Source organism: Herpailurus yagouaroundi, unplaced genomic scaffold (genome assembly GCF_014898765.1).
Source record: "Herpailurus yagouaroundi ecotype Mexico unplaced genomic scaffold, PumYag 185, whole genome shotgun sequence".
Classification (NCBI taxonomy): domain Eukaryota; kingdom Metazoa; phylum Chordata; class Mammalia; order Carnivora; family Felidae; genus Herpailurus; species Herpailurus yagouaroundi.
The window spans coordinates 13,246,818-13,268,945 of record NW_024412416.1 but is presented as its reverse complement, the minus strand read 5'-3'; the positions used below and the strand labels follow the sequence as shown (position 1 = coordinate 13,268,945).

The 22,128-nt window shown below is 40.5% G+C and overlaps 1 protein-coding gene and 1 pseudogene across 6 annotated transcripts in view; both read right to left on the bottom strand.

Annotated features, from left to right (window-relative positions):
* MCTP2 (multiple C2 and transmembrane domain containing 2) overlaps positions 1-22,128 on the bottom strand; it is a 244,812-nt gene that overhangs the window by 35,481 nt on the left and 187,203 nt on the right. For all 6 annotated transcript variants that reach the window (XM_040493757.1, XM_040493756.1, XM_040493758.1 and 3 more), the window contains one exon: positions 2,141-2,263. In XM_040493757.1, coding sequence (XP_040349691.1) covers positions 2,141-2,263 — 123 coding nt within the window. The remainder of the gene's footprint in view (positions 1-2,140; positions 2,264-22,128) is intronic.
* On the bottom strand, positions 9,678-12,138 carry LOC121042205 (uncharacterized; annotated as a pseudogene).

The window sequence follows — 22,128 nt, the reverse complement described above, 5'->3', positions numbered from 1 at the left end:
CTGCCGTGTGACCTTGAGCAAATCACTTTGCCACTCTGGGGTTTAGTTCCATCAAGTATAAAGTAAAAATAGTAATCCTTGCCTCCTCCGTGGTTATGTTATCAAGATTTAAATAGGCAACAAATTTGGAGTGCCTGGGTGGTGCGGTCGGTTAAGCGTCCAGCTCTTGATTTCAGCTCAGGTTATGATCCCACGGTTCATGAGGTCGCGCCCCATGTCGGGCTCTGTGCTGACAGCACGGAACATGCTTGGGATTCTCTCTTCCCTTCTCTTGCCTTCCCCTTCCCCTTCCCCGCTCACACACACACACACACACACACACACGCACACACACACGTACTCTCTCTCTCTCTCAAAATAAACTTAAAAAAATAGGTAACAAATTTGAAAATGTTCTGTAAATTAAAAAGATTTTATATACACACACATTTATATGCACATGCACTTACGTATACTTATGTACCCATATGTACGTGCATAGACACCTGCCTACGAATACATACACATTTCTGCATGCACACACACACACACACACACACACACACACGCTATAAACACACATCCCATAGATGTAGCTGAAAAGTAAACATGATCAGAAATTGTAAAAGTGTTATATGCTAACTAACTTGGATGTAAATTTAAAAAAAAGAACACTTCTGGAAGTATAAAAAATGAATAAACCTTAAAAAATTAATTATTTAATTTAATTTAATTAAATAAAAAAGAAATTGTAAAAATGTTAGTTGACAGCACTTTTTCCTAAAGATGTTTCTCTGAAAATTCCCTTCATCTGCACCTCTGTGAAGCTTAGTCCTTAAGCAATCCTGTACTTTAAAGCTATTTACTTATTAGTTTTTTCTAGCATCTTTAGGCCCCTCATTATTGATATATGCCCATGGCTATTGCATTAAACAATCAAATATCAAACAGAATAGAATTCTGGATTTGCTTGATGTTTCTGCTCCCTGCCTAAACACTCTGTTCTCTACTTCCCTTCTATCCCAAATGACAGCAAAACATCCTTTTAATATCCACTATTTCAGAGATTTAAAAAAAATAATAGCATTGTGAGGAAAAGTGGGTGAAGTTGGTCAGCTTTTGAGTCTGGAAAAACCCAATGTGAAGATATTTTATTAACATGTCTCAGAATCTTAGATTTCTGTTTATTTTTCTAATGTTTATTTTTGAGAGAGAGAAAGAGGGAGGCAGAGTGAAAGCAGGGGATGGGGCAGAGAGAGAGGGGGACACGGAATCTGAAGCGAGGTCGTGGTTCTGAGCTGTCAGCAGAGAGCCTGACGCGGGGCTCGAACTCAGGGACCGTGAGATCATGACCTGAGCTGAAGTCGGACGCTTAGCTGAATGAGCTACCCAGGCGTCCCTCTTAGATTTGTTTTAAAAATTTGGTTCTTGAATCTGGGATGCCAAGATAATACCAGAAAGCAAGTCTATAAATACAAGTTCCTGCCAACCCAGAGGAGGAAAAGATTCTTTGGGCTGGGATACGTGGAATAAGGGAAGGCGAGTCAGAGAATAAGTATGACGAGCAGACGCTGGGGCAGGTCTTTGAGAAGAAGCCTTGCGGGTGCTTCCTTCAACACCATGGGAAGCTTGAGATTTATAAGACCTGGACACCGCAAAATAGAGGTGCCCACGGCCACTTGCCCTCTGATTTCCCCGGCAGTTGGCAAAGCTCTGAAGGCTTCAGCCAGAGACAAAAACTGCAAAGGGTGTTAGGGTGGAAAGGCCTGAGTTAGCCTCCCAAATGCCTTCTGTGTCTTGAAGGAGCTCAAGGAGACATCAAAGGCGTCTTTTCAGTGGATGGGAAGGTAATTCACAGTAACCTTGCAATGAACCAGATGGGCACACGTTGAAATCCGCGGCCGGCATGGTAATGATGACCAAGCACCCGGGGACCCTCCTCATGCTAAGAAGGTAGGTCAAGACTCAGGAACATAGCCTAGAAGAAACGCTCCAGGTTACACCCAATAAAAGTCCTCCACTAGAACATGAACGTGTGTGCCAAGTTTCTCCTCGTCTCTCAAACCAAGAGCACTTGGGCCATGATTTGGTGGTGGTGGTTTGCTGTCGTTCACACGTCTTTCTCTAGACAAATGTCACAGTTACTGGAATCTCTGCTCACCTGGCTGTCCTGGATGCTGCCCGTCTTCCCTTTTGTGAGAATGATGAAATTGTAGATGAAGAGGAGTAATAAGGCCAGGGGGATCATGTACAGTTCAAAATTCCAGACGGCGACCAAAAATACCTGATTGGAGGACAAGACAAAAATCACTGCTTGAAAAATCAGGATGGGAGTCATTTTAAAATCCTTCTCATTGACTTAAGGAAATTAAATCCAGAACACTCTGTCCACGGTAGCTTTGAAGAACAGTTACAGACAGGGACACACGCGTGCGCACACACGCACACACACACATGCACGCACGCAATTAACACAGTTTTAGAACCGAAAGTAAAATGAGGAAGGTATAGAGATAAGTTGGCCAGTCGCACTCCGAAATGGACAATACAGTAGCCCCATACCTGGAAATCCCGTGACCCTGTCAACCACAGTCAGTGTTTTGCTCCTAGATTTACCAGAATTTAGTAAAGCAGTATGGAAAAACCCAAGGTCTCACAGAGTCCGGCCACAGACCAAATTTTGCCAACAGTAAGGTTTACTTGAACTATAGAGTGTGATGACTTTTCAAATTGGCTGCCAATGTTTAAAAATCCAAATATGCCAGATGAAAACTTCAGATAGCCGAAGTCTCTTTAAAAATCTTGAAATTTTCTAATCTGGAGGCTGGCTGGTCACAAGGAAATGATGGGCTAGAACTGTGCTATACCTGCCCAGTTTCTATCGGCCTCTGAGTTTGTGACCATTTCATAGAAAAAGTCACTCTCGTAACATATTAACTTAGAAGAGGCAAATTATTGCATTTTAAATATTAAATCTTCCACTCCCAAAGCAGTATTGTTTCACTAATTACTGAAAACATTTTCTACCATGCTAGAGTTTTATTTTTGCAGATAATATAGATTTCCTTCTTATATTTTGGTTGCTATTCTGAATTTAATCATGTATTCTATTATATGTTTCAAGAAGAGAATTATTTGCTTTAAGAGCTAATAATTTGTACATACCAATTTTTAAATTAGTAACATGACTCAACTTTCATACTATTTCAAATAGCTTTTCATTTCATTTTTTTGGGGGGGTGGGAGTTATAAGAATATAGTCACACAATCTACAAATGACCTGCTTCTGTTTCCTCTTGTCTAATATCTATAACCTTCTAATATGTGTACTTTCTTTTATTATTACTAACTAAACAATTTTAAATAAAACTGTTGAAAGGGACATCATGGTCTCACTCCTGAAATTAATGAAAATGCTTCTATTTTTCTATCATCAAGCATGATGCCGACCTTTAGTCTGAGCTACATAAATCATTTCACGTTAAGAATACACATACAATAAATCATTTTTAAACTAGAAAGTTGACATACAGGCATTCATCTTATTATTCTTAATATTTTAAAAATATTTCAGGAATCCTCCATGAAAACATTTGAAAAAGGAAAATATTTTTGAAATAAGAATACTTACATCAATTTCAACAAGGGTTTATTTTTTGTTATTTTTTAAATCAGGAAAGGAGGAGGGTTTACGATCTTTTAAAAACAAGGAAGGTTTTTTTTTCCTTTTCATTTTACAACCTCAACACGGTGTGTCATATTTATAATTTCCTAATATTGAAGTAAACTTGTATTTCTGGAAGAAACCTCTTTTTAACTGAACTGTAATCATCCTTTAATATACATTTGTATGGTATTTGCTAACACTTGAAGACGTTTTTGCATAGATGCCCATGTGTTACATGTGTTATCTATTTAACCTTTTTATATTATTTTGAGGTTCTGGCAACAGGATTATTTTGATGCCATTATTTTGGTATACTCCATTCTTTATGCCTAGGATAATTTTTTCATGTCATATTACTAAATATTCTACGAATGAAAAAAACTTACATAGAGTAACGTAACTAATCCCCATGCACCCACACCCATGAAGTCTTGTCAACGTACTGTCACTTTTCTTTCCAATTTATGTATTATTCTTCCTTTTTTTAAAAGTAAAACATGTCAGATAATTGTTTCCCATTGTCGATCTTCACCTGCTCCCTCAACCTACTCCTCCCATTCCCAGAAGCCAACCAAAAATGGACGTGAATCTTTGCCTAAGGACATTGAAGGTTTATATCAGAAATAACATAAACAGCATCAAAATGTTCGGATCATTCTAAAATGTTTTATTCGGGGCGCCTGGGTGGCGCAGTCGGTTAAGCGTCCGACTTCAGCCAGGTCACGATCTCGCGGTCCGTGAGTTCGAGCCCCGCGTCGGGCTCTGGGCTGATGGCTCGGAGCCTGGAGCCTGTTTCCGATTCTGTGTCTCCCTCTCTCTCTGCCCCTCCCCCGTTCATGCTCTGTCTCTCTCTGTCCCAAAAATAAATAAACGTTGAAAAAAAAATTTTTTTTAAATAAATAAATAAAACGTTTTATTCAATAGCATGTTTCATAGATTGTTGATGGTGTAGGTATAAATCCACTAATATTCATTTTAACTGATATATGGTACCCTGTTCAAATGAATGTTTTGTAATTTATCCACTATACTCTCTTATCATTGAAAATTTAAGCAGAAACAGCAGTTTTATTTTTTTATTTTTTTTTTTTAATTTTTTTTTTCAACGTTTATTTATTTTTGGGACAGAGAGAGACAGAGCATGAACGGGGGAGGGGCAGAGAGAGAGGGAGACAGAGAATCGGAAACAGGCTCCAGGCTCCGAGCCATCAGCCCAGAGCCCGACGCGGGGCCCGAACCCACGGACCGCGAGATCATGACCTGGCTGAAGTCGGACGCTCAACCGACTGCGCCACCCAGGCGCCCCAGCAGTTTTATTTTTTAATGTAGTCAAACATATTCATCTGCAATCTCAGATTTTGTACCTTTCATGTTCAATGTTCTACTTAAGGAATCATATTCTACTCTGACATGATAAAGTTATCTCATCATGTTTTCTCCCAAAAGACAACTGCATGTGTGTGTTTCTTATTTGGTCTCAAGTGTCTTTTGGTTTATAATTGGAAACAAGCTTCCAGTTTGAACTTTTCCCTTATAGTCAACTTGTACAATCAGATTGTGGTACCGATCCCTATCTTTTTCACTGTTTTCATTGCCATTTCTGCTCCATACCAAGTTCCCATAGGAGAGTGTTTACTTATGTACACGATAATCCTTTCCATTGATACATATTTCTATTTTACAAGACCACATCTTTAACTGTAGTTTAGTAACCAGATGGCATATGAGTGAACAAGTCTCTATTAGCTCACTTTCAAATTTATCTTGGGTAGTTCTTCGTCCTTTACCCTTCCCCGTGTATTTTAGAGTCAACTTGTAATAGTCCATAAACTTCTTGGTGACAGTTTCACTGGGATAGCCTTGAATGTATGTTTGTTTGGAGAGAAGTGATATCTTGATATTGGCTTTCTGAATCATAAGGATATAATCCATAATATATGGATTATATCTCCATATATTCATGACTTTTATATAATATCTCAAAATATTTTATTACTTTCATCATACTGACTTTGCATATGTTTTTTTTTTATTATTTTGCTAAGTAACTTAAGACTTTTGATACTATTATGAATGGGGGCATTTTAAATTTATATACTTCAGTTACTTTGGGGCACAGGAGTACTGATTTTTATATGTTGGTAACATTATTCTTGACCCCTCTTATTAGTTGTAGGAGATTTCTTTTCTTCTTAAAGTTTGTTTATTTATTTTGAGAGAGGCAGAGTCAGTGCAAGTGGGGGAGGGGAAGAAAGAGAGGGAAAAAGAGAATCCCAAGAAGGCTCTGTACTACCAGCACAGAGCCAGTTACGGGGCTTGAGTCCACAAAGCCGTGAGATCATGACCTGAGCTGAAACCAAGAGTCAGAGGCTTAACTGACTGAGCCCGCCAGCCAGACATCCCAGGAGATCTCAAATCTATCCTTATGGAGACCTGATGTGGAAAATCATATACACTGAAAATCATGGCAATTTTTTTTTTGCCTTCCAATCTATGTGTTACTTAGATGTTCTTTTAGTGCTGAATCTCTATACTTCTTAAAAATAAGTAAGTGTAGGGGCGCCTGGGTGGCTTGGTCGGTTAAGCGTCCGACTTCGGCTCAGGTCATGATCTCACGGTCCGTGAGTTCGAGCCCCGCGTCGGGCTCTGTGCTGACAGCTCAGAGCCTGGAGCCTGTTTCAGATTCTGTGTCTCCCTCTCTCTCTGCCCCTCCCCTGTTCATGCTCTGTCTCTCTCTGTCTCAAAAATAAATAAACGTTAAAAAAAAAATCTACTTTAAAAAATAAGTAAGTGTAGAATTTTAAAAACAATTTTTGAATCAATGTGTATTTTTATCTTGTTGATTTTCTCTAGTCTATTAATCTGGTGTGCTTTAGCAGCTTTATTTACGGTTTTATAATTTACATATTCCTATCAGTTTCTTTTTAAAGGTTTCTTTCTTTTACTTTCATGTCTTGTTTTGCTTTAATATGAACAACATAGAGAAAAGCAGAGAAAAATAGTAGAATGATTACTAGGGAAAGCCACAGATTTTCCGAATTGTTACCTATTTCCCTTTCCTTGTTCTTAAAGTTCTTTCAGGATTAGGAGTTTTAACTGTATGCTAAATGGTTACTAGTTCTTAATGTCTACTGGATAAGTGGAATTTTATTGTTTTCCTTATATTGCAAAATATAACTTCAAGTGAAAAGAGGCTGATATGAAACTATTGGGAAAAATTAGGAAATAGCATATTTTTAGTTTCTTTTCTTCATCATAAAGCTATTTATAAAATGTCTTTAACAAAATGACTTGCACATCAACTACTATTAGAGGGCTGTTGTGCTAGGTAAACACCTCATTTGCTGTAAGATTTGCCTCTATCAAGTATAGTTAAGTAATACCGGAAAGTGTTTTACAACAAAAAAGGAGCCACATTTAAATATTCAGAGGGCTCAAAACTCTTTCAGAGTGAGACACTAGTGCCTTTAGAAACCTTTTCAAGGGGCCCCTGGTTGCTTAGTCAGTAGGACACGCAACTCTGGATCTCAGAGTTGTGAGTTCAAACCCCACGTTGAGCATAGAGCTTACTTTACAAAAAGAACAGAAACATTTTAAAAATCAAGGCATATTCCTTATATCTGTGATGAAGAGTTAATTTCCTAAATACACACTTTTCAGCAAAATAATAATAATAATAATACCCTGAAAACAAGTTTGCAAAAAAGACCAAGGATAATTAGTAGACTCTGATAGTTGGTAGATAGATAGGAGACTTTGCCCCAAGGTTATTTGCAGGGGAATTCAAAGCTTAGCAGAAGAAATCAGATCTGTAATGTTTCTGCACCTTTACCTCAAGAACAGCTGTGCTCGCAGTGATAATACCAGCTGATTAAAACTCAAAAGAAAAATTTGCCCTGTTTCTGAGGGGAGGAAACATGGAAAGAAGTTGGGGACAATCAGGGCCACCAGAGAGCACAGAAGTGGACTGAAGGAGAGCACAAGCAAATGAAAACCCGAAATTCTGTATGTGAACTCCACCACAGGTCTCTGCCATAGATGTGGGGCAAACTCAAAGCAGGCTTAACTGGGATCAGAGCCACCACCCACAGGAGGTGTGACAGAATTGGCAGTTAGAGCTTCATGAAGTTAAAAGTCTTCTTAAAAAAATAAAATCAACCTTATGTGGGGGCATCTGGGTGGCTCAGTCAGTTAAGCGTCTGACTCTTGATTTCAGCTCAGGTCATGGTTTCACAGTTCATGAGTTCAAGCCCCACTAATGGTACAGAGCTTGCTTGGGATTCTCTCTCTCAAAATAAATAAATAAACTCAGCAAAAAAAAAAAAAAAAAAAAAAAAATCAACCTTATTTGAAAGAATTTAAGAAAATCTAAGGTCTTTACTGCATAGCATTCCTAACATCTAAGATATAATTAAAAATGACTCAACACACATAGAGTCAGGAAAATGTAAATCATTTTCAAGGAAGAGGTGATCACCAGATGCCAAGTTCAAGGTGAATTATATGTTAAAATTGTAAGACAAGAACTTTAAACCACCTGTTAAAAATATGCTCAATGAGGTGAAGGAAAATAAACTCATACACTGAATTACAACTAGTAAATATGAGCAGAAAACATACAAAATAATAAAAGTGAAAACTGTCCATCTAAAAAAATACAGTATTTAAGGGTTTTTTTAATTTTTTTAATATGAAATTTATTGTCAAATTGGTTTCCATACAACACCCAGTGCTCATCCCAACAGGTGCCCTCCTCAGTGCCCATCACCCACTTTCCTCTCTCTCCCACCTCCCATCAACCCTCAGTTTATTCTCAGTTTTTAAGAGTCTCTTATGGTTTGCCTCCCTGCCTCTCTAACTTTTTTTTCCCCTTTCCCCTCCCCCATGGTCTTCTGTTAAGTTTCTCAGGATCCACATAAGAGTGGGTTTCCTCCCTGCATTCCACAATGCCGATGCTAAGGTGACCCAGTCTCACCTTCCCCCAAAAAGCAACTCTAAGAAAGTACCTTAAACCTTTAGCTACAAACATGATTTCACTTTTTGCCCCCAAATCTGTTTGTAATCATTTTTACCAAAACAGATACAAAAATATATACGTGCCAAATCTCGGACGAGAAAAAAGTGATGCATAAAGAGACTTCGTGTTTTGCTAAGGATAATGCTAAAGATAGAAATATGTGATGCCTGTGGTTCCAAGGTAGCTGTGACTGAAGAACTTCGTCACAGATCCTGCCATAGACACTTGAACAAATCTTCCAGGTATAATTTGATTAGGTATGACATGAGAAGGATGTTATCTCGTATCACAAAAAGTTTTACAGACCCCATTGGGCTCCGTTTTTCTCAGGTTTCATTAGGAAGTGACCCGGAAATAATTAAGCAATCAATCAATCCAATGGCCATCAAATATCTTTATCCCAAACTACGAATGTACTATACCCCTGAGTTAAAGTCATGTTGAGAAGCAATATCCCAAGATGCATGAAGGAAGGGCAAGTTGATTCCTTTTGGCTAAGGTACTACTGTTTCAAAGTTCAATAACTTTGACTGAGTACTCAAGGGAGTTGGAAGGTGTTTTATCTGCAAAATACCGAAGAGGGGATTAGCTTCCAGTGAAAACCACCAGAGTGGTCCTTGCCTTAGGACCAAAAACAATTAGAAAAAATTTTTAAAAATGCACATGCATGTCTTCCCCAATATTGTGAGAATCGGTTCATAGGTTACAATACACATTAAATCTAGACATGGAAAACCAGTGTCTCCTGAAATAATCATACAGTCTTCATGAATAACCATCCTGTAAGCACAGGGCATACTCGGGGGAAGAGATTCTCATTCACATTATTTTAGAATAAAGGTACTGGGTAAACATGAAACAAAGCTATGCTACTTTTCTTCCAAAGAACTCCAAGGTTAAACAAAAGGGAAATAATACAAGAATCTGTTTTCAATTTGACCAAGTATACATTCACTGCTCTAACAAATCAGTAAGCAACTCCTTCTCGAGAAAGTGCAAATGCCTTTATTGTGGTTAAAAGAGAAAAAAAGTGTCACACGTCCCACTATCATAAAGCAAAACAATAGTATACACCGAAAAACACCTCCAGGTCTTCTCGTGCCCATGAACCTGATGAAAATTGGTTATAGCTTCCTGGCCTACGGTGATGACACTTAGGCATCGTAATTTAATATTTAAGAACTTCCTTTAACTGGCTCCTACTGGACTGTCAACCCTAAGCCAATATCCACCACAACTTCTAGATTCCCAATCACAGTACACTATTTGCAGATCCCAACACGTGAAATGGTGTTCGGGATTTTGCTTTTGAGAAAAAGCTCAAAAGCTCTCATTTCGAGAGCTACTCCTTGAGCATTGCCTCACCTCTGAAGTGTTTCCTCCTCAATGCATCCCAGAGCACCATACCTTAACCCCATTTCCTGTCACTGCTTTACTTCATGTATAAACTCCTTGCTCATTGTCCCTTCATGAAACATTTGTTGAACACTTACTGGGAACTCTGTTGATTTATTTTAATTTTTTTTCAATGTGAAAGTAGGCGTGTATTAACTGACCGGATCACACAACTAATCGGGGGAGATACCTTGGTTCATCCTTCTAATAAGCCTGTCGATCTCGTCTTCCCTGTTGCCACCATCTCTACCTTCGACAAAATGGGTGGGCTTTTTTTCTTCATGCTCCCTCATGGAGAAGATAATTTCAAGGGCCATCAGAAGTTGTTTGCTCCTTTGAAACATTTCCCCAACAGTACAGAGCTTGTGAATCAGATCCTCCGCGTAGATGCTGCCATATTTACCAAGAGATCAAGCAATCAATGTGTTACCTGTCCGGGCAATTTGCTTCTCGTGGGTTTTGCCATAACCATGCTTGTAGATCAATTCGTCCACCGACTGCAGGTTTGGGTACCCCCATGGTATACATGGTCCCACGGTCCTTGAACCTTTGGGATCACGCCATCGACACCTCTGATCCTGATGACAAATGCCAATTTGGGTTCTACAGGTACGCGGAAGTTTCCAGGTCTTCTTGCCATACTAGCTACGCAAATCTCAGTGCCGTACCTCTGCCTATACTACTTAGCTAAGTGATGCTTAGCTTTTTTGTGAGTAAGCTTCTTCCTTGCCTTTCGAAACACCTTTTGGGAAAACTTCTCCCCCAGATGCTTGACCTTCAACTCTGCAAAATACTTTTGCTTTTCCTTACGGGTTTCTGGCACAGCGGGAGCCTTCTTTTACTTTTCTTCCGCACCCTCTACGGTTCCAGCCGGAAAAGAGCTGAACCATGCTGACTTTGAAGCAAGAGTGAAGGAAGCCAGCAAACCAACCACCGCTCCCAACAATAACACCAGCAATAACGAAACAGCCTTGACAGAACTCACATTGTATTTGGGGATGAAGGATGAGACAGATAAAATAAGCCAAGTATATATTAAGTATCGATAAAAACTGCTATGTGGGGAAAAAAAAAACACAACACAACGAACAGTAATGAAAAGAAGGGAATACCAGGCAACAGGGCTGGGGGTGCAGTTATAAGTGGGGGTGGCCAGGGAAGGCCTTGCCAAGAGGGCAACATATGAGCAGAGCCCTTGGAGGAAGTATGGAAATCCGGGTGAGCAGGGTTTCCGGTCAGAAGGAAGAGTGGATCCAAAGGTCCAAAAGTGGGAGCAGAACGGGTACGTGCAAGGAATAGGCAGTACCTCTGTGGCTGAAGCAGCATGAGTAAGACCTCTAGGAAAGGAGTGAAGAACCGGGAGAGGCACGGGAGTCAGTCCTGAGGGGCTGGGACCACAGCTGTAAGGTCTCTGATGTCTATTCGAAGGGAGAAGCTGAGCCGCTAGGGGGCTATGAGCAGAAGGGCACCTGTGCCAACCACAGTCATGACCTGAGAGAGGATGCGGAGTACGTATTAGAGCTTGAGGACGGTGCTAGCATCTAGAAGAGGGGAAAGAAGGGTGGATTACAGAAACACAATATGTGCGTCAAGAGGCCCTAAACACGCCTCTCTATAGCCGTGCTCACCTAAGATGTTGCACTGAGTACAATGAAGGTAGAGAAGGAAAGGAAATTATTTCAAAGGTGGACCATGGAGCCTGAGCTGGATTATCGGTGAGGAGCAACAGAAAACAGCAAGGATGCAACTTCAGCGTGAGGGGTATAGGGATTCACAGACGAGAAGCAGCTGCAGAGAAAATCAGTGAACAGAGAAATGGCTCCAAGGAAATTACTTCAGGATGTAGACAAGAGAGACAAAGATATGGATATCCAAGAGAAGTGAAGAGACACGGATGATAGAGAAGAGAAGGCGGTCAGGGTGGGGGCAGGGGATTAATGAAAGAAAGAGGAAGAGGTCATATAGGAAGATAAAATGAGAGTTTTCTAAAATTGTTGAAAGAGACCCATACAGGAAGTAAAAAAAAAAAAAAAAACATCCTTACCAGGATAAATAAGGAATTTAGGCCTAAAAACGCCATACTAGAGGGGTATCTGGGTGGTTCAGTTGGTTAAGCATCCGCCTCTTGATTTTGGCTCGGGTCATGATCTCACCGTCAGGAGATAGGAGCTCTGTGTTAGGCTCCAAGTCTGGCTTAAGATTTTCTCTCTCCCTCGCTCTCTTCCTCTCTCTTGCTCACTCCCCCCCCCCCCCCACCCCCGAGTGAATAAATTTATTTACCCCCGGGTAAATAAATACATACGTACAAAATGCCATAGAACTGAAGGAAAAAAAAGAAAACACACCTGGGAACAAAAAAGAAACACTTAAAAGCAGCTAAAGAGAAAAGATGGTTCAGTTGTAAAGAGAAAAGCAATTTGAGTAACTTCACCTCTCAGTGCAACAAGAAAAGCAAGAAAATGGAATATATACAATCTCCATCTTTCCATTTAGAATACTGAATCTAACAAATTGCCTTAAGAGTAAAACAAAGACACTTCGGAAACACAAAAGCCATCCGTTCTTATCACCAAAAGACCTTCATGAAAGTATGCATAAGAAGATTTCAAAGAGATGGAAAATTGTCCCTGGTCTAAAGGCTGAATGCAAGCATGTATGTGCTCAGAGCAATGACAGATGTGTACACGAACCTCCACAGACGTGGACTTACAAAAAAACACGCTAATTTGTGCGGAATGAGGCAATCTAGAACTAAAATAGGGGTCAGCAGAACCCGTAAATTGGGAGAGGTACGGTTTGATTCAAGGAATTCTAAGACACTCTTGTGTTAAGCCGGTGTGTGAAGTAGAAACATAAACTTGAGGGGCGCCTGGGTGGCGCAGTCGGTTAAGCGTCCGACTTCAGCCAGGTCACGATCTCGCGGTCCGTGAGTTCGAGCCCCGCGTCGGGCTCTGGGCTGATGGCTCGGAGCCTGGAGCCTGTTTCCGATTCTGTGTCTCCCTCTCTCTCTGCCCCTCCCCCGTTCATGCTCTGTCTCTCTCTGTCCCAAAAATAAATAAACGTTGAAAAAAAATTAAAAAAAAAAAAAAAAAGAAACATAAACTTGAACTTTGCGGTATGAAGCGGAAGCTTTGCACCTCCATCTTCCCACAGAAAACAAAACCCACACAAAAGCAAACAAAACGCCTGTGTGGCTCGGGCGGTGGAGCATCCATCCGACTCTTCATTCAGGCTCAGGTCGTGATCTCACGGTTCATGGGATCGAGCCCCGTGTCGGGCTTGGTGCTGACAGCAAGGAGCCTGCTTGGAATCCTCTCACCCTCTCTTGCTGCCCTTCCCTCCCTCTCAAAATAAATGTTAAAACTTACGGAAAAAAGAATGGAAGACAGATGCAATGAGGCGAAGCTTAGGTTGCCCCCCTTTACCTCCTTCAGGGATTTTTTTGTTTTGCTTTCTTTTGCCAATTCACAATTTAGGACCAATTCACTATGTGCGACGAAATAGTGATGGGGCACAAGTTAGCAGCATAGAGCTCGTTTCTGATGTAATAATCTAGGGTGCTAAAAATTGGAGTGCATAGAAACTATGACAGCTAAGACTTGAGAGACAAGAGAAAAGGCTCATGGTTTCATGAAGACACCTGAAGGGCTATGCACTAAGTACACGGGGAAACCTAGAAACAGTCAAATCCTCAAAACGTTTGAAATCCTTCCTTGGATCGTTTCAGCCTCGACCGTATCACAGGGACTTGTTCAACTCTTCCCACCTCCTCTATGTCCTTTCTGCTGGAAGATAACACAGTCCATATCCCCTATGACACGCTAATAAATCTTATCCAGCATTTAATAAAAATAACTCGTCCTACTTAGGATAAAAAAGAACGACCGACAATCAAGAGAAAAAAAGACTACCAGAACAACCAGATGATTTCGATGTTAGAGTCACCAGATATGAATTTTAAAGCAGTTAGGATTTATATATTTATATATATATATATATATGTATGTACATATATGAAAATGGATAAAAGCATGGAGAATCTCAGCAGAGAACTGGTATATCTAGAATAAGACCTAATGGAAAGCTAGAAATTTTTTTTTTAATTTTTTTTTCAACGTTTATTTATTTTTTTTGGGACAGAGAGAGACAGAGCATGAACGGGGGAGGGGCAGAGAGAGAGGGAGACACAGAATCGGAAACAGGCTCCAGGCTCTGAGCCATCAGCCCAGAGCCCGACGCGGGGCTCGAACTCCCGGACCGCGAGATGGTGACCTGGCTGAAGTCGGACGCTTAACCGACTGCGCCACCCAGGCGCCCCTAGAAATTTTTTTTAAAGGGGTCAGTAAAACGAAGAGCCCATGAAATAACTTACCAGCATAACAGAAAAGAGAAGATTCACGATTTGGTGTATTTGTGTAAAAATATCCATACTTTATGCAGAGGCAAATACACTGAGAAAATAAAACAGAAAAAAAAGCTACACGGCACACCGAGAAAAGTTCAATTTACGCATAAAAATTTGGAATCCAGGAAGACAGAGGAAAGAGAGAAGAGAGCAAAAGCTATAAATGATACTGGATGAGAATTTCCCCAAATTTACCAAAGATGTGAAGTTACAGATTTAAAGAAACTCAAATACGATGAAAAGAAAGAAAACCACGTGCAGGCACGTAACTAATCACCAAAATCAAGGTCGGAAGGCAGACGCTGGGGAGGGAAAAAGGAAAAAAGAAGAAGAAAAATATTTCCTCTCCATGAATAAAAATTAAACTGACAATTGACTTAAAAAGAAAAAAAAAAAGAAGACGACGACGGTAATAGCCAGAAGATAATTGGAAAGACTTCATATAAGATTTGTTTTATATGTTCCTTGAATGTTTGGTAAAATTTACTTCTAACGTTATCTGAGCCTTATGTTTTATTTTCTGTACAGATACTAAATTACTGATTCAATTATATAATGGGTTTAGGGCCATTAAATTTCCCATACTGTTTCAGTCACGTTGAGACACCTTTCTACAAGTTTTACCTATTTCATACATTTTTTAACATTTTAAGCATACGCTTTCATAATATCCTTTTATGTTCAATCTCCGCCTTATCTGGGTAATTTCCCCCTTTTAATACCTGATGCTCATGCCTTTACCCTGTCCACTGAAAACTCTCAGAAGAGAATAGTCAATCTTACTAGTTTTTCGAAGAGACCCACTTTCCACTTTATTTTCCGTTCTATTTTACACACGTACTCTACTGCATCGATTTGGCTCTCATTTATATTCATTACAAATATTTCTTATTTATATTCATTCGGTTTCGTTTTGCCGTGATGTTTCAATGTCTCGATTTTGACAGTTCACCCACTAATTCTGAGTCTGCCTCATTTTCAATATTGGTTGTGTCTTGCCCTGGTTTTGTGGAATACAACACACCAATTCCAACTCTGACGTGGAAAAGCAAAAAGCCAAGAACAGCCAAGTCATTCCTGAAAAGGTCAAACAAATTGGAACCACGCTAAAGCCAAGTATTGGTGTCACATTGAGACAGGTGTAGACAAGAGACCAATGGGACAGCACAACTTGATCCATGACCTTGTGAAAACTGCAGGCCCCTGGGAAAGAGTAGAAGATTCAAGAACTGGTACGAGACCGATTACCTGGAGAGCCAGAGCACAATGACGAAATCAAATTGAAAGGAGCTTTAAATTTTTAGTATAAAAAGCAAAGCCACAGAAAATGTAAAGGGCATCTTTATGACCATGGGCCCGGGAATGGTTCCTCAACAATGACACAAGATGCACAGACCACAGGAAAAATTATTGATACATCTGACATGAAACGTAAGAATTTTTTTTCAATAAAAAGGTAGGGGTTACATAACGAAGAACAAAGAGGCACATAAAGGCCCCCACGCATTGAATCTCATCTGTAATGAGGCAAGTGCAAATTCAAACCACTCCAAGGTACCGCTTCACACGTCAGATGGACAAAATGGAAAAAGCCAGCTAATCCCAAGAGTTTTCCAAGATGCAGAGCAATGATTAACTTTCATTTGATGCCTGATGGCTCAGTCACTTGGGAAATGGTTGGCATTAACTAAAGAGAATGATCAGATAACCAAGTAACTCTAGTCCTAGGTATAAATTTGGGAGGAATGGGTTTCAAACTTTGGTGTGCATCAGAAATACCAGGGGGCTGGCTGCTTTAAACAAGATTGCTGGGTCTCATCCCTGAAGGCAATAGGTGGGGACGGGGAAATTACATTTCTACCAAGTTCCTAGGTGATGTTGACGCTGATGTCCCGGCACCACACATTAGGAGTCAGGACGCTAAACTGCACGTGCCCCCCAGACGAAACACGTATCACTATTATCAAGAACACTCTTCATAACAGCCAAAAACAAAAATTAAAAAAAAAATAAAACAAAACAACAAATGTGGAATCAATCCAATGTCTATCTAAAGTAGAATGGATAAATCAAATAATTTACTTGTAAAGTTAAATGTACAGAATGAAGATAAGCCACACGGATGAACGTCAAAAATACTATTTTGAGTGAATCTGCAACCCGCAGGGTAAGGCATTAAAGTATTGTGATTGCTTTTATCCACTCTCCAAAAAACAGGCAAAATTGAATTACACTGTTCAGAGACAGACACAAAGTTGGCGAAACTACAGTTGGACAGTGAGAGAATGACAGAATATTCAGTGTCACCATTACTTCTGGGGAAGAGGAATGAAGAAGCATTCGGTCACAAAGAGGCAAAAGGAAAAGGGCTTAGAAAATAATGGAGATTTTTAATTTTCAAGTTGGGTGATAGGCACACAAGTATTTCTTAATGGTTATTCCTTAACTTGTACACACATACGCATAGTTTTATAAACTCCCTTATATATACACTATATTTTACATTAATTTTTTTTATGGCAGGTAACCTACCACTAGACACAATGGGTATGATTTTGCACTGACCTAGGAATGCTTTCAAAGGCCATGCAATTGAGGGCTCCCAAGCAGCCATATATTGGTTTACAAATGATACGGACAAAGAACTGATCTGGAAAGTAAGGAAGTCCAGGGTGGGGAATAACGAAGAAAAGAGGGGTGCCTGGGTGCCTCAGTTGGTTAAGCGTCCAGTTAAGGCTCACGTCATGATCTCACGGTTCGTGGTTTAAACCCCCACATCAGGCTCTGTGCGGACAGCTCAGAGCCTGCTTCAGATTCTGTGTCTCCCTCTCTCTCTGTTCCTCCCCTGCTCATGCTCATGCTCTGTCTCTCTCTCTCTCTCAAAAATAAACATTTACAAAATTTATTTAAAAATAAAGAAGAAAAGGAGAAAAGACAGAAACCAGATAACTAAAACACACACACACACACACACACACACACACACACACACACACTGAACCAAATATGGCCCCTATTGTTTGCAAGTTGACAATCTCTGGCCCAGATTACTCTAATAAACTTCAAATTCATGTATTATCATAATACTTTTCTCTATTTCCTAACTTTTCACATCAAGGCCAAAGTAATAACCCAAAGCTTAGTTCTCATCATGGTGCACTCCCGCCCAAAGCCTTTTGTGTCTGCCTGCTCTCTAGAGACAGAGTCTACAACTCTTAATATGAGATCCAAGGGGATCAAATCCAAATATGGCCCAAACTTACATCTATTGTTTTTACTGACTCTCTCCTACCATATTTTCTAAATTCTAGGCACACAAAAATTTACTTTTCTTAAAAACTACCTATGTTTTATTTCTCAGTGCCTCTTAGTCTAAGTGCCTCTAGGAATGTTCTTTTTTTAATTTAATTTTGTTTTTTTCTTTCTCATTGGTTCCCCTGACTGGGATAAGCCATTATGTTACTTGGTGTTTCATGACACCTGATAACTGGTTCAAAATACATTTGCCTGGCATCATGGTCATTTTGTTCAAGTTTTACTCTTTGAAATCCTGAAGCATCTATAATTTGCATAAATTACATAAAACATAGGACAGGGTCTTGTATGTAATAGATACTCAAAGATTTATTGAATTGAAACTACAGTCAAGATGAGCATTAAAAGTCTAACTGTATCCTTTGCATTTCAACAACTTGTTACCCAACACTGCAGTTGGATGATGTCACAACACAAGGCTGCTTGTAGTGGTCTGGAGGGTAGACCAGGAAGCCCTAAATCAGAATCTAAACTATGGCTTTATACAAGTTCAAGAGAACAGAACCTGAGATACTCCAGATACACGAATTACAAATATTCCCCTGCTGCAATACCCCGCACCCCCCAGCATGTGAACATTTGTGTGTGGCTTGAAAAGGGGGAGCAGGAGAAAGTTCTGGTTAGAGGTTTATTTCCATCTACATCAATGCCCAGAAAGTCAAGGCAGTCAAATATACCATGGGTTCCAAATCAATGAAAACTGAGGAACTGATTAATCAATTCAAACATCCATTCAACGAACCTTCATGGAGTGTTTATTATGTATGTACGGGGCACTTGCTGTTATTTAAAAAACAAAACAAAAAAAAAGAAAACAGGAACAAAATGACAGTTTCCATCATCCAGCATCTACCAGTATAAACTATCTCTGCGTGCACACACACACACACACACACACCCCGAAATTAGAGTTTCTCATGGTGTCTTATTCACATATGGTTGTAAATAAAAATAGCAGAGAACATCATTATATATGATTGCATAGTCATCAAAAGAACATTTTAAATGAGAAAATAAAATTATTAACAATTTGATCTGTAGTGAGTTTGACTATGGAGCTGAGTGCCCTTAACTACTATGCTACACGCTTTCCTGTTGTGTCATCTCCAACAGTTGTGAGGCAATTACATTTTTTAACATGAAGCATGTATTTAATGGTGCTTAGGACGTATTCATTTTGATTGGCTCTAAATCGTGGTTCTATCCTCGCAGCGGATACTCGCAGCTCGTGGAAACACTACATAGCCTTTTTTTCATCTGTAAAATGAGAACAGTAATATCTTCCCCAAGCATTGTCGGAAGGACTCAATGTGATGACAGAAGGGAGGAGGCATCATCACTGCCATGATTCTTTTTTTAAAATTTTTTTTTCAACATTTATTTATTTTTGGGACAGAGAGAGACACAGCATGAATGGGGGAGGGGCAGAGAGAGAGGGAGACACAGATCGGAAACAGGCTCCAGGCTCTGAGCCATCAGCCCAGAGCCTGACGCGGGGCTCGAACTCACGGACCGCGAGATCGTGACCTGGCTGAAGTCGGACGCTCAACCGACTGCGCCACCCAGGCGCCCCGATCACTGCCATGATTCTTAAAGCAGATGAATGACTGAACCCAAGTCAAGGGACAGTAATAAAAGCATGAAGAAAGCCACTTGGAAGATAGGGTTGGTTGGTCTCAATGTCACCAATTATTTCTCTAGAAAAGCACGCAGGCCAAAGATAAGATATTTAGTAAGTTATTTCTTTGTGTTTGCCTAATGCTAGAGAGTGGCAGTGCTTTGTTTCAACTAACTTTCTCTTTAGTAAGAGAAGGATAGCGCGAGCAAAAGACACAACAGAGGTAAAAATCAATCAATCAATCAATCAATCAATCAATAAAGGCTTCACATCTTTAAAGATGGTAAGACAACTCACTCATTGGGATGGATCATAGAGAAACGAGACTGGAGAGAAGGTTGGAGTGCTAATCGGGGGTCAGTTAGTGGAAAGACCGCAGGTCACAGTAACAAGTTGAAGATGTGACTGTACACGAAACACACCAAAAACAAAACCAGGATCAGATATTCAACTAGATAATTTTTGCAGCAAAGTGCTCTTACTCATGGGAAAGGAGCAATGCAGTGAGACACCGAAGAAAAAAATTCAGGAAGGAAATGCAATAGCCCAGGAGAGAGAACAAGATCACCTCTGTCTGGGATGCTCAGGGGTGTTTTACAGAGCACACAGGCTGTTGTAGGTTCTTGAAACGTGGTTTGGATTTGGATGAACTGTGGGGAGTTGCGTGGGGAAACACCACCATACATTTGATGCCCAGTTACACTCCTCCGCTCACCAGGAATTATTTCTGAGTCCTGGACAACCCTTGGACTCATTCCTGGTCTCCTCATCCCTTTTAGTTGGCCTCTGAAACTAGCCCCACCTATTCCTCTCCTGGTTGAGGTTCTCACACCCAAGATCCGCTCTGTGAGCAGGCACACTGCTTCCTCCCAGGCATAAAGCCCTCCATATAGCAGCCGCCATGAGAGAAGCCCGCCGAGCTGACCAAATACCAGAAATCTTTCCACGTTGCCGATCACATGTGACTTTGGTGTATTTGTAATTGCAGTTCTCCCAGCCACTCTTGACTGAAATGTCCACGGTCCGTGGCCTCTTCCCTCCTCCCAAATGAACGCCTCACTGAATTACTTCCTATGAACTTACGCAAGGGGCCAATGCTTGTTTCATAAATCTTCGTTCATCAGAATGCAGCATGAACGAAACACCACAATTAGGCGATGCAGGGCCTAGCTGGGGTAGGCAGAGAAATGAATATGTTACAGTTCAAGGGGAAACTAAGGTTTCCCTTATGGAGTTAGGAGTTAGGGCTGCTAATCCTCGAACGTTCACATTGGGAGTTCATCATGGATTACCTGGTGGAGTCGAACGTAATCACGAGGGTTAGTCCTTCAACGTGGAGGGCAGAGACAGAAGAAGACAGGAAAAGATGTGAGGGCACGGCAAGGTCAGAGTGATGCCATGTGAGGACTCAACAACGCGCCTTTGCTGGAATGTGAAGATGGAGAGGGGATCACGAGCCAGGGAACTCGGACAGCCTCTATACGTTGGAAAAGGAAAGCAAATATATCCTCCCTTAGAGCCACCAGAAGAGAACACAGCCCTTCTAACATCTTGATTTGAGATCCAGTGAGATCTGGGGTAGACTCTTGTCCTCCAGAACTGTAAGATGATAAATCTGTGCTGTCTAATGCCACTTCATGTATGGGAATTTGTTAGGCGAGCAACAGAAAGCTAGTCAAGTGGTATAATGTGAAAGGATTTCCCTAGGGAAGCTGGGAAGGGCTGTGTAGACTGGCCAGAAAGTGAATTCTACACTTTTGGCAGAAGCCAGGGTCTAGAAAGGGATGTGTTCCTCCTGGTCCAGTCTCCACCTAGAAAGAGGCAAAGGGAACAGAGGCACCCATCATGGAAGAAAGGCTTTGGCAAACGTCAACTTGGCTTGGGCTCCAAACTGAAATGCCCTTCGCTGGCCTGACCCTCACTTTTCTCCCTTGTCCTCCAGTAAAAAGTTCCTACCTACCTGCACTTCTACATCATGCCATATACAGAGAGAGGAAAAGTTTACCAAATCAAGGCTCAGTAGCCATTTGTTCTCTGGAGCATCAAAATATGCCATTTCTGGTGTTCATTTGGCATTGTCTTTGACTGTTTCTACATGACATAGTCGTCTGGTCAGTTCACTGGGGGCAAAAAGTCAAACTGGGCCTCCTGCTTTATCCCTTAAGGACAAAACTCCGCCAGCTAGTTCTGGTTTTGTGCGGGGAGTCTTCTCCCAGTACTTTGGCAGAAAGACACCTGAATTAGGTGTTTCCTACTTTTAGTATCTTCCGTGACTGCTGGAGTAAACAATTTATGTAATTTTCAAACTTCCGATTTCACAAGAACACTTTTCTGTGTAAAAGGAAAATGCGGATGTTTCTATAGATATAGCTAATTCCATTCTGATTTTAGGAGAAGTCTATACATAAGTCCATATAATCTTAAAATTAACTATAGGCTGGAGACTTTTACACTGTATTCTTCTAGACATGCAGGTTTTGTTAACTTATTTTCCCCTTCTGAACATACCTTGCGACTTTCTAAAAACAGAAAAGAATGCTTCTAACTTGTATTTACATAAGCTCGATACTAAATGCATGATCTTTTCCCTCCTTTAAGTACAAAGCGTTTATTAAAATCCCATCACTTTCATGTTTGTATCAGGCTACTGGCCACTGTATACTTTCCATTTCTTGGTGACATTATATAAATGGGACAAAGTCCAACGATTGCCCATGGCCCAATAAAAGCCC